The 12,519-nt window shown below is 37.5% G+C and overlaps 1 protein-coding gene across 8 annotated transcripts in view; it reads left to right on the forward strand.

Moving 5' to 3' along the window:
* Positions 1–12,519, forward strand: part of HELZ (helicase with zinc finger) — an 86,509-nt gene that overhangs the window by 10,507 nt on the left and 63,483 nt on the right. For 4 of the 8 annotated variants that reach the window (XM_030506349.1, XM_030506353.1, XM_030506352.1 and 1 more), the window contains exons 2-4: positions 6,467–6,694; positions 8,502–8,538; positions 11,900–12,024. In XM_030506349.1, the coding sequence (XP_030362209.1) occupies positions 6,485–6,694; positions 8,502–8,538; positions 11,900–12,024 (372 nt within the window). In that variant the 5' untranslated portion in view covers positions 6,467–6,484. Of the gene's footprint in view, positions 1–3,213; positions 3,226–6,466; positions 6,695–8,501; positions 8,539–11,899; positions 12,025–12,519 lie in introns of those variants that run through there. The other 4 variants (XM_030506355.1, XM_030506356.1, XM_030506351.1 and 1 more) reach the window with 3 other exon arrangements.

A 12,519-nucleotide genomic window follows, 5' to 3' on the forward strand; every position in this document is an offset into this window, starting at 1 on the left:
GCTTTCCTCATTCTCTATGCTCCATTTCAGATTTAACATCATTTTTGGAATTTCAAGTAGGGTCATTTTGCCTGGAGTTGTACAACATTAACCAGAGTAATTCAGTTATTTCAGAAAACTGATTAGATTGTCCTCTCTCAAGGGTGGAGACTTTTGTATTTGTTCTGTAAGGTGTGCAGTACGTTTCTGAGCACTGTGTATAACTAACATTACTGACTTCAGCCAGAATTGCAATAAATAAGTGTGTGGTTTCTATGCTATTATATTTTTCTTAAAATAAAAGGCAAAAACACCTTTCATATCGTTTTTTTTCTGCACCCTCCGCATGAAAGATGCTCCATCCTTATTCTCTGTTCTGTTAAGTCTTTCACATTGGTATAGTGCACTATCATTATCTACTCTTACTTTATTAAATGATTTCTGAGTGTGGGATTATTTATGATGTGTATGTCATGACACTAGGAAAGTGCTTTTTTTTCCTGTGTATATCTGTAAGTGGCTTCTGTATTTTGTGCAGCTGTATTTTATTCCTTCCCGGAGGCTTGAGTAAAATGTAAAATGCTTTTTTTGTCTTAAGGCAAAGATAAGTATATTTGATGGCTATAGGTAAGGAAAATAAATAGATAGTTAATTTTATATGACTAATACGAAGGTACTTGTGTGGTATTTTAGAGTACTACAAAAACAATGACATAACATGTAGAGATGCAAGCATGCCTTGAGGTGGGATCACTAGAGGTGTCAAGCAACTGTATAGCATGATTTAACAGTAAGTAGATGTGTTATTCCCTCTTGTAGTATGTGGACTGACAAATGCAGTTTGTTTGCAGAGTCTAAATAGTTGAATTTCAGTGACCCATCATTTTTAACTCTAACATTGGTATGTTCACAGTAGCTAGCATTTCTATTGTGTGATACACTCAATGTGTTGTAATTCATCCAGATTATTAAACGAACCCGGATCTTTCTGTACCTGTGTAAATTTAAGCATCTTGTCAGTCTTTTCCTGATAATTTTGAGTGAAAGGGAACTAGAAGACTCATCAGTCACAGGGATTGTGTCTGTGCCAACTTTCTGACTTCCCGAATACTACTTTTCAGCATTATGAAACAACAAATTTTTGAGGCCTTCATATGGGAATTAAGCTGTGTGATGCGTACTGCCAGTGTCCATATCCAGAAAAGGTTGGAAACTCTGCTTTAGTGAAACCTTGAAGCTACTGGGTGGATTATTGAGCAGTTAAGCTAATGAATGTAGCTTATGGCTTTTATCATTATGGGCAAGAAAAATAAGCAAGAGTTTTCTTTTACTGATGAATGATATTTTGATACAGTGCTTGCTCTCTTGGCAGCACATGGCAGTAACCGATGGGGTAGCGGATGTCTTGGTACCAACAAGAGGCTTGAATTACAACTTACCCTTTCCTGGGTTGACTTAAGTCTGGGTCTGTTACCTGACTTGTTACACATGTTTTATAAAACTTGCAGCATCTTCAAGACTCTTTAGACTTCAGTGCAATTCAGTTCCAATTGACTTCAAAAGTTACTGGGGAAGGACAGAGCAATCAGCGTCAAAGATCTCCTTTTGACTCTTACAAGGAATTGGTGGGAAGGTATGGTAAAAAAGCTGTCTCTTCTTGATGTATTACCTGAATTTCTTACATAGGTAAAACTTCTGTCCACTTTGGTGGCCAGCCTTTCCCGTTTGTGAGAAGGGCTGGGAAATCACAGAGGGTTAGGAAACACAGTGTGGTCACTGCACGTGTTTCCTTAGAGAGGGGCAGAATGAGTTGAATTCCTGCCCTGCTTTCTCTGAGCCTGTGCCAGCTTGACCGCACTAGGCAAAGGAAGGGCAAACCCTTCTCCTCCTCTCCTTTCCTGCAATACAGTGAGCTGTTAACAGGAGGACACAGCTGAATAGCTTTGGCAAGGAGTATTTGGGTGCTTATTTCTCACAGCAGAACTGTTTGAAGGGTTATGGAGTGTAATGGGAGGCAGCTGGAGAGGCTCTTCCCCTGCATGTTCCCCATGGCAATAGGTCTCATTCATTTGCTTCAGTTGGTGAATCCCAGGATGTGGCTCTTGAAGTATATTCAATTGACAGTAAATTCCTACCAGTCTCACTGTAGGACTGCAAGTTGAACATCATTGCTTTAGCATAAATCTTTATAAGAGATGTTAATGTCTGGTTAAAATATGCAAATATTTACTGACTTGTCTACTGTTTGTCAGCTTGGCATGCGAGACCTTGGATCTGATCCTTCTGTCTTGGCAGACATTGGGAATTTTGCCAATAACATTAATAGGAACAGCATTGTGCCCTCTAATCTGTTTGTTTATGAAGTACAGTGAGAGTTATCTGGCTAGATGCTTTACAGTGAATTGAAAAAGCATCTGTTTGAAATTTTTTTAGGAACCGTCACATGCTTTAACTTATCATTATCTTAATGTATGGACCCTTTGATTGCATAAAATACATCTCTAAGCTGTGAAGCATGAAAGTGCACAGTCATGAGTTAAACTGCCGTGAAACACTAAAATTTTAGTTCACGATGTTCTCTCCTCCTACATTGATTTTTAATTTGAAGTTGGACTCATCAGACTGTGGAGTAGTTCTTCAACAGCCTCCTGTGCACCAAGCAGGCGTAGTGTTTACTTGAAAATAAATGACTGTGTAGATCACGTTGTTTATGGCTCTTCCTCCTCAAGCTGCTGTCCCTTCTGCCTTTCCCAGCCCCCTCTGCAGTTCTGGAGGGGAAGTGTGTGCTTTTATTTGGAGATTAGATTGTAGTTACTCTCTTTATGTTTGTTTACAAAATCCCTTTGGAAAGAAGGCGAAATACTCATTAGGAATATTGAGCCTGAAAATCATTAGTTGTACGGAGAAAAAAAAAATCCTTTCATAGTTCATTGAAAAAAAACCACCCAGGCTTAAGTTAAGATCTTTTAAATGATATTTTGTGGAAGCTGAGCTGAGCACAACTTGATCTTAAATATCTTTGAAGACCAGTAAGTTTTCTTCTACTGAAAAGCAGGAGGTTTTTGGAGCTACGAACTATAACGCCAGGGTTAGATTTGTGGATTAGCCAGTGAGGAAGAGTTGCATAAGCTTCTGTCCATGCTCTGCTGAGCGTAATGCTTACTACTGTATGGGGCGGAATTCACAGGCTCTGTGTTTAAATACTTCACTTGAGTGTGTAAATCAGGAGCTCTTCTGTAGGCAGTGGTGCTGCTGGGATTCAAAGCTTGATTTGGCCACTGATAGTACAGGCTCTGTTGATATGACATTGTGCCTGTGTTTCTAAGGTAGGTCCACCTATTTTAGATGTGTAACTTCAGATGATGGGAATATGCCTATTTACTGTTTCCTCAAAATTTGGCAGATGTACTAAACTTTGCTACTAGAATAAATTGTTACTCAAATTTGAGTTGAGAAATTTCTGGCATGTGGTTCTGCAGGCCATTTTGAGAAAATGAATAATCCTGGCATTTGTTCTGTTACATGCTTAGTATTTTAATCTCAGTTTTACAGACAGAAAAAGTGAAGTGCATAAGTAATTTGCTCAGTTTTGTAAAAGGAGTCAGGAATATAGCACAGACGTTGTGACTCTTCAGCTTTCAATTCCAATCTGTAATAATTTCTACTCTTGGAGTGCATGTAGAAATTCCTGGTTTACATTTGAAATATTTTGAAAATAAACACAGAACTCAAAACAAATTTGCTTTGACAAGTGTATATGCCTTGGCTGTTAAAATATTAACTGTTCTGAAATGATTTTAAGCATGGGTAGGTCAGGTACTACAATAGACTAGATTTTAAGAAAGCAAGTTTGTAATTCACATTTACCTAATCTACTCTCAGCTGCTAATTTAGGCACAGCTCAGGGGACCAAAACTAGGAGCACAGGTCTTTAAAGGACCATCAGGAAGAGCCAAGTGTGTCCAGGGAGCAGTTTAGAGCACCTGGATTGAAGTCTGAAGTAGATGGTGCAAATACCCAATAAATATGCATGTTTGTGTCTGCATGTATGGATATAAACACGATTGAAATGAAATCTGAGAGCTGGAGTGTATAATTTTCCATATGTTGTCCACATACTGCTTTTCTTTATTATTATTAGATTTTATTTAAAACAAAACAAAACAAAATTAGACTGCAGTGGCTCCTTCTCTATCTCTGTGTCCTATGCACTGTGACTTCAGTGGGTTTTGTAATTACACTCAGAAATACTAATAGTGTGAGTCAGTTTAGCCAGTTATCCAAACAGCCTGGTCGTGACTTCCCTTGGCTCCACTTAACTTAATCCACAGGTTTTTGCTTAGGATCAGTTACCTCCTATGAAGTGCTCTCTAAGTCTTCAAGTTGACTAAAGGCATTGTGTGGTCTTTGCAGTCCATTAGGCCACTACTGGGGGTGAAATCCAGCTTTTCCTCAAACAGACTAGTTCAATATTTATCAAAACAGCCAGCATAAGGCAATTGGTAAGTAACATGGTTTTTTTAGTGCCATGTTGGAAAAGAAGGACTGGGTAACTTCACTTTCAAATGCCTTCAGTTATGCTGGCCAGGTCAGTTAGGATGGGATCTGTGTATAATCAGTTCTTTGGGAATAAACACACAGCAGCTCTGCTCAGGCTTTTGGTCAAAGGAATTTTGGTTTTATGTCAGCCAGGAAGTGAGGAAATCAAAAGTACAGCAGAGTTCATGAAACCCTCTCTTTTCAGTCCCTTAGGAGGAAAACAGAATGTACATGAGAAAAACATCAATTAACTATTGTATTACTACTGAAGCAAATCCTAGATTTGTAAAATTCGCTGTGGCCTAAAATGTTACTGAAGTGGAAATCAGTGTAATTTTTAGTTGTATCTAGAAAGGATCCTTACATAAACAGCTTTTATACCTAACATTCATATAATTGAAAATATGTGCTTAAGTGATCCAGCTGAGTGTCTTTGATGTTGATAGAATTACTCCATGAATGAATTACTCATATGTATGGAAATGCAAAACCTATTTGCCTGTTCCTATTCGGAGTGAAAATGGGGGCTTATTTTTAGCAGGAAAAGAAATATCTGGATGAATGAGGTAATATTTTGCAAGGCCACTATTACGGAAGAGGCATATGTCACAGATTTGTATCAGAATAACTGCAAAATGTTCATGCTTGTCTTCCTTCATTTTTGGGAAGAGGCATTGTGGTACATAAGAAATCTTTATATAAAAGTTGTAAAAGGGAAGGTGGTTTAAGCCTTGGAAAAATCAATATTTCTTTATGTTTCCATATTGATACTGAATCAAATTTTAAGAATGGAAGGGAACAGGTTGTTCCCTTCTATGTTGTTTAAAATATGTAAAGTCTTGTTTGTATTTCTATTCTCTATTGGCTTGGGCATCTGTTAATGAAGAAGTGGGATAGTAAATTATTTTTCATATAGGGAGAATGCATTTATTTTACCTTCATATTAACTTCTTGGCTTTACCTTAGTTTGGTTAAAAACCTAAAAATGTCAAGTATAAAGGAACTTTTTAGCAGTGACTTTTTAAAGTGGGCTAAAGACAGTTATTTGACACAATCGTGATAGTTGATGTATAATCACAAATACTGCTAGTTTGCTGCTTGCTAAAACTGAAGATGAAAACTGACATTTTTTCCTCTTTCAGTTATAAGAACATAGTTTTGTGAAGTCAGCTTTAGTACAATGTCTCTAGGGATGTGTATTGTATATTTAAATACATCAATGAAGGGAAAATGTAGACAAGGATTATTGAAGTGCTTTGCTTTTCTGCTGGTGGTTTAGATTGTGGATAACCATTTGTCTCTGTTTATTGGCATATAATGTCTGCCTTGAATACAGATCTTTATCACAACTTTTCAGGTTTTTTCCTGCTTGAAAATAAGCACTTTGAGATTATTTAAGAAGTTGTGCAGAAGGTGTTGTTGTGACAGGGGTATCTAGGCTTTCTCAGACACAGATGGAAATAAACCAACTGAAGGAAGAGACAAGTGATTTCCTGTTGAGCTTCTGTTCTTTCTCATTCATCCTTGTCTATTCCCATTGTGCTTCACCCAGCCAGAGAGCGTGGCTCCTTCCCTGAGTGTAGGTGAGAAGTGCTTTGGAGAGAGGTGTCTTGGGGTAGATGGCAGCAGGCTTGGAGAAAGAGCAGTTTGGATGAATTGTATAACTTCCAAAGCAAAGATCATGTTGCCAGCGAAGACCCAAAAGCCTCTATCGGTCATGGGCTTAATACCTTCTTGAATTAGAATCAAACCTGAAAGCTGGGAGCGATGGAGAAAAGACTGGGAAGAGATTAGTTAGTGAGAAAGCTTGGGATAGGAAACATGAGTGGCGTAAAACGAAGAGGATGTGATACAGCACCTTGAGATGGGAATGGAAGTTGGTTGGCAAGTTGTCACTGCCATTATATAGCTAACCAACATTTTATCGTCCCCTCTGCCCCCACTCTAGGATTTCTGTCCCTGAGTCATGGCAGACAGAAGACCAGAGAAGTCATGTGAACAAGCATGTGAATCTCTTAAGCAGCAGGATTATGAAGTGGCAGTGAAGCATTGCACAGAGGCTCTCCTTTCCCTCAGCCAGTACCCCCCAGCTCACCTCCCGGAGGCATGCCAGGCAGAAATCGACCGCATCAAAATCGAGACTCTTCTGTATAGAATTGCTTCCTTTTTACAACTTGTGAGTGTGACTCTTTAATAGTATTTAGTGAACTGGAAATAACATCGAAAACCTTGTACCGTCAACATTTAAATAAAATTCAGAGTTTTCCTGTGATTGGCATGTTGGTTTGCCACGGAATCCCTCTTGCTAAAGCATATATGAGGCTTCTGTCGTGTAGTTTTCCCTGATCTGTTTATTTTTCAGGACTGGGACCTCTAAGTAGTTTGGGGCTGAATCACAGTTCTCTAAAAGAATGAACAAAAATGCTTAAATTAAAAATATATTCCAGGAAGGCAAAATGACTGGGTTTAGACTATTATGTTTGTACAGCTATGCTGAATTACATACCAATGGCCTTATCTTTAAAGAGCGTGAAATTAAAGTTGCAAATGTAAACACTCAAAAAACAAAGTTAAGAAATGCCAGGATTCAGGTAGCCAGTTCATGCCTAATTTAGCTCCATTTGCACAGGCCCGAAGTTAGTCTTTTAATACTTGATCATGTACTGGCCTTCCATTGCTAGACTAGGGCGTATCTAGTGAAAGATACAACTTTTAGGCTCTGGCAGGTTTTTAATGGAAGTGTGAAAACTGGGGTCTTTGTAGAGGTTTATAAATGTAAGGTAAGAGGCTTAACCGTGAATTATAGGTGATCCCATTGCCAAATTCCTGTCCTTCCTTTAAGCATCAGAGACTTACAGTTTCTTAAAGGAAAGGACATTACAGTGCTTAAGAATAAACCTACAACCTGCTTAATGAACCTACATTTTTTCCTTACCTCTGTGTTTGGAAATGTTATTACAGATTTACAGGGGACTTCTTCAGGTGTTGGGTATGAACAGTTTCATCCCAAGTGGAAAAAGTTTGGCCAAGTTGTAAGACCTTGATGGGCAGCTTTAAGATAAATCTTGCCCATCTGATGAGAGAGCATTTTAAATACCCAGCTGAATTGGACTATGCAAGAATTGGGAAACTTCTTAAATTGAGAGGTCACCTTATCTTACAGCTCCCTCGGCGAAGAGATTCAGAAATAACTAAGGTTATTTTTGTTAATGGAAGTTACTACAGACTTGACTTCTCAAAATTGTTTGCATAGGCCAATATGCAGATAGGTGCTGAGCAGTATTTAAGACATTTCTGACCTTGATGCCTTGGAAAATCCTGTGAGGCACCGATCTGGATGTTCATCATAGTGACATTATTGCAGTAAGTCTTCAGGGGCTTTAGAAAATTACTTGTAATCAAAACTTTCCTCTTAAAGACTTGGGTTATACAGGTACTTGAAGGCCTAAAAGTGATAAAAAAATAATCCAATTTTTTCTTTTTTCTTGTTTTACTAAATGAAGCAATTATTTAAAAACACCACTGGTAGGGCAGAGTAAAATAAAATACCCATAGATTTCAACAGCACCATATTGGTGCAAGTTTAAAAAAAGAATCACAGTAGCTAGAAAAGAAAATTCAGTTTTCCTATTTTTTCCTACATGTTGTGAGCCACCTACAAACACATATAAAACGTGGGGGGTTGGAACTAGATGATCTTAAGGTCCTTTCCAACCTTAACTATTCTGTGATTCTATATACCTTTGCCCATTCGTGTTCCTCTCTTAAAATGTCCATTTGCTGAGAAACTGAGAAGAAGTCAGCATTCTAAGAATTAATTACATGATATTTGACATGTGACTGATGTTCTTTCAATGTTGCACCCAGGAAAAGATGAGGTAATGGATTCTAAAACGTTTTAAGACACTTGTAATTCAAGCATGTCGTTGTTTGTGCTAACTGGAATGATGCCATCTTTAAACTTTTCATGTTTTACCTTTCAGAAAAAGTATGGGCAAGCAGATGAAGACTGTAGGCATGGTATGCTTATTTCTTTTTTTTTCATTACATAGTGTTATAAATTGCAATCAGTTGTCTGCATTTTGAAAACTGATGCCCAGATTTGTTAGTTTGCTAACAGTGGGGTTTTTTTTTTCCCTAGTTAAAATTATGTGTCTGCTTTATAAGACTTTTTCTACTTTTTTCTCTTTTTTTCCTTCTTTTTTAGAGAGATCTCACTATTTTGTAACTCATATTGAAGTACCAGAACTCAAAATGCATGTCTTTGGCACAGTGGTGTATTTGGCTAATAGATAATTTAGTATACAAGTGTAGGATGAATGGCTATTGTTAGGATTCTTGTGAAGTTAAAGACAGCTGATGGTTCCGTCTTTCTTCCTGGGCACATGGTCGATATTTTGGTTTGCATTTTGGGACTTGATTCAGAGAAAATCAAGATGATGTGCTTACATTGATTCCTGTTTGTTATAGCTTCCAAATGTGCATATGGCACATTGAAGTTGAGCCTTTCATGTTTCACTGCTTTGTTCAGTCAGGGTATTTTTAAAGGAATTAACCATCCTGCCTAATATTCTATTATCCATGTATAATGCAAGTGACTCAAAACTCACTGAGAAGTCTTTGCTGAGTTTGGTAAGTGTTGGAACAGAGCCTTATCAGTTGGATTTGAAAAGAGCAGGTGGGTAGATGCCACCTTTCAATTTTTGGTTCCTTAACTACTCTTGAATTTTAAAGGCAACTTCCTCAAACCAGAGCTTTGTTACACAGACTCATACACTATTCTGCCATTCCTGTGCTAGCAGTGATAATCTTTAAATTGTTCTTTCTGGTTTTGTGTGGGTTTTGTTGTGTGGGGGTTTTTTTGTGGCTTGCTTGGTTGTTTTAAATGCATTTGTCTTCACTGATACTCAAGTCATAGTCTGGGGAATTTGTGGGGCTTTGCAGCCTGCTTGTGAAGGCCCACAAAATCTAACTAAGAAAAGTAAACTTGCTTCTGTAGGTGTAAAATTAAAGTTCAACAGATTTAAAAAGGCTGAATGTCACTTAATCAGTATCATGCTTAAAATAGGCTGGAGGTTTTTTTATTTTAAGCTGCTTCTTTTAACTGTTGATCTCTGCCAAGGGTGTAATATTCTGACTAACCTCACAGTTGTCTTTCACGGTGGCAAATCAAAGTGAGACACACACACACATGGAAAGATGAATGAAGGTTAAAGGAGGTAGGAGGGAGAATGCCGTTTAATGAATAGGATTCTCATTGATGAGGTCTGATGGGTTTGTCATAGGGGTAGATCAGTGACATCCATCTGTGAAACTTTTTCTTGGCATATGTGTCAGTTATCAGGATTTCAAAGAAACTGTCATGTTAACTATTTTTCTCGTCTCACTGGATGGGCATAGAAGTGGGCGGAAGAGCAGCACTGATCTCTGCTTTTTTTTTCCCAATTAAGTAAAGAGCTTTCAAATGTAACTGGTAACAAAGGAACATCATCTAGTTTAATATTAATTTCCTTAATTCAGGCCAGCATGTTCTGCAAATATTTTTTCCAGATCTAAAACTGAGGACGTTTTTCAACTTATTAATGTCATATTTATGTATGTATATGAAAATGGTTTATGTGTGTATTTTTGTATACACACACATTGTATTTTTATGACTATATGAATGAACTATTTGGATGGGGTTCTTTACGATGTGCTGTTATGAGTTGTAGCCCAGCATCTCACAGTTTAGAGTAGCTACATTTTGTGATCCTGAAAGGTCTTAATTTTAGTTTTATGTTTGAAATATCTTTGGGTAGAAACAACCTTAGTATGGACTACCTGATATTCATGCTTCCTTGATACTCTTTTTTTCTTAAATAGACAGTTTTATTCAAGCTGCTGTTCTGTCTTTTTACAAGACTTGACATGTTGCATACCTATGACAGTGCTTTATTTTAACCTGCATGATAAGTACATTTGAAATAGCTGGAGAAATTAAAGTTCTTTACAGTGTGCTGCTTGTAGCATTACAAGGAATGATGGTACTTCATAATCCATTAAATTATTCCACAAATCTTTACCAAAAGATACTGGCTGATGTGTTGTAACTTTTTATGTGCAACCGTATGTTTTAGCTTGGTGATACTGTGCAGTTAATGATATGAAAGATTGTAATTGGACATCCAATCTTCGAGGTTAAAATAGCAAACTGTCAGACATGTTAAAGCTATTCCTGGCGCGGCTCCTTCTGATTTGGGAAGTAAGCTCTATTTTTGGAAATGTGGTCAGTATCGTCAGAGTGGTGAATTCAGACTGATCTTTGAGGAACTTTAGAAACAGGATTTAATTACCATTTCATTCTGAAGAGATGCTGAGTTGTTTTTATGTAACTGTTTTGTGGGACTATTTTTTTCGTGCACTTTGCGTTAATGGTGTGAGCGGCTGTGGAGTGAGGAGTTTTGATTTATTATTCTAAAATATAATCCTGAAGTTACGGTGAATGTAAAATTCCTGGTAGCACTTACAGGAGCTGTTTGCATGAGTAGCAGTATAAACACAGACGTTGATGTTGCTTGCAATAACAGTGATATATATTATGATTCTGTAATTTTAAACAACTGTCCAGCCTTCTTTTCAACTCACATGCTTAGCTTACTAGCTTTTTAGTCACTCTGGCATTTCGTTTTCTGGACAGGTAATATATATGATTAAGTGTTATTCCTGCTTGTCTGAAGCACGTCTATATCGTGAAATAAATCCTTTCACTGTTGGAAGTGTCAATGAAAGTGTCTGTTTGGCAGCTATCTGATCCAGTGCTAGAAAGCATTAGGAGAGTTTTCTGTTACACAGTGCCTGTAAATTTCTGGACTCAAACAATCGTTCTTATATCCTGCACTTTACAGTGTAAGTGAATAAAAGCCCTTTCAAAGTCGCAGGAATTGACCACGAGGACGTTAGCTATATTTGGAAACGAGAGGGCATGTTTTTTTGTGAGCATGAATGGATCTTCATGAGCATGTTTGTGTTACTGAGAGGTTGTTGGTTGCGATTTATTTTTTACCCTTTCTGTGAAGAGGAGGTCCTTTGTGTCTGTGTCAGATATTTGAATTTAACCTTCCCATATTTAATTTTTGTCTATTTTAGCATGTAAACATGACAACCTTTTTTGAGCTCATGTACAGCTTGTACAGCTTTTCTTAGATGGTGGGAGACAAGTTTCAAGTTAATATTAGACAAGAGCAATACGTCCTTTACATCCAAGACTTGTCTTCCCAAGAAGCCGTGGATCAACCCTAGTTTCAGACTTTATTTTCATGTTAAAGATGAAGGAAAATTGTATATAGTTTATTTAAATGTGTACTGTGATGAAGCTAATAGTTGCCGATTTGTGTTGCAGTGCTGGGAGAGGGGCTGGCCAAGGGAGATGGATCTTTCCGTGCAGTGCTCTGCTGCATGCATCTTAAAGGGAAGCTGCAAATTGTGTCTAATGTTCTTTCCAAATCACTGATGGGTGAATCACTGGTAAGTGGGTTTGCTGCAATCTCTATAATTTAAAAAGCAGTTTTGTATTTCCTTTTTTAAAAATGTGTGTAATAACGAACTTCTGGAAGGCTGCAACAAAAATGAATTGTATGAAAAAGACAAAGAGAAGTTTATGGGCACACATATTTCATCAGGATACCTCGGTTGTTGCATTACCAGTGTTTTAGAGATGCTATGATTTTGAAAAGGTTTTTTTTGTTGCTGGCCTGAATCCTCAGGGAATACAAAAGAATTTGCATATTTATGGGATTGACTAGAATAATGTAAATCTCAAACTTTGTTAAAGTTGCACCTGACACCGTTTGGTTTAAAGCAGAAAAATGATTGATAGGACTTTTAAATAACTAGCACATGATAAGTTGTAAGAGAGCATGAAAAGCCTTTCAGAAAAAAACCCCAAACCTGTGTATTTCCAGATGAAGATAAAGGTTTGAGTTCAAAGCTTCTTTTTTACCCTTCAACTGTCAAAACTTG

Source organism: Strigops habroptila, chromosome 14 (genome assembly GCF_004027225.2).
Source record: "Strigops habroptila isolate Jane chromosome 14, bStrHab1.2.pri, whole genome shotgun sequence".
In the NCBI taxonomy this organism is placed as follows: Eukaryota; Metazoa; Chordata; class Aves; order Psittaciformes; family Psittacidae; genus Strigops; species Strigops habroptila.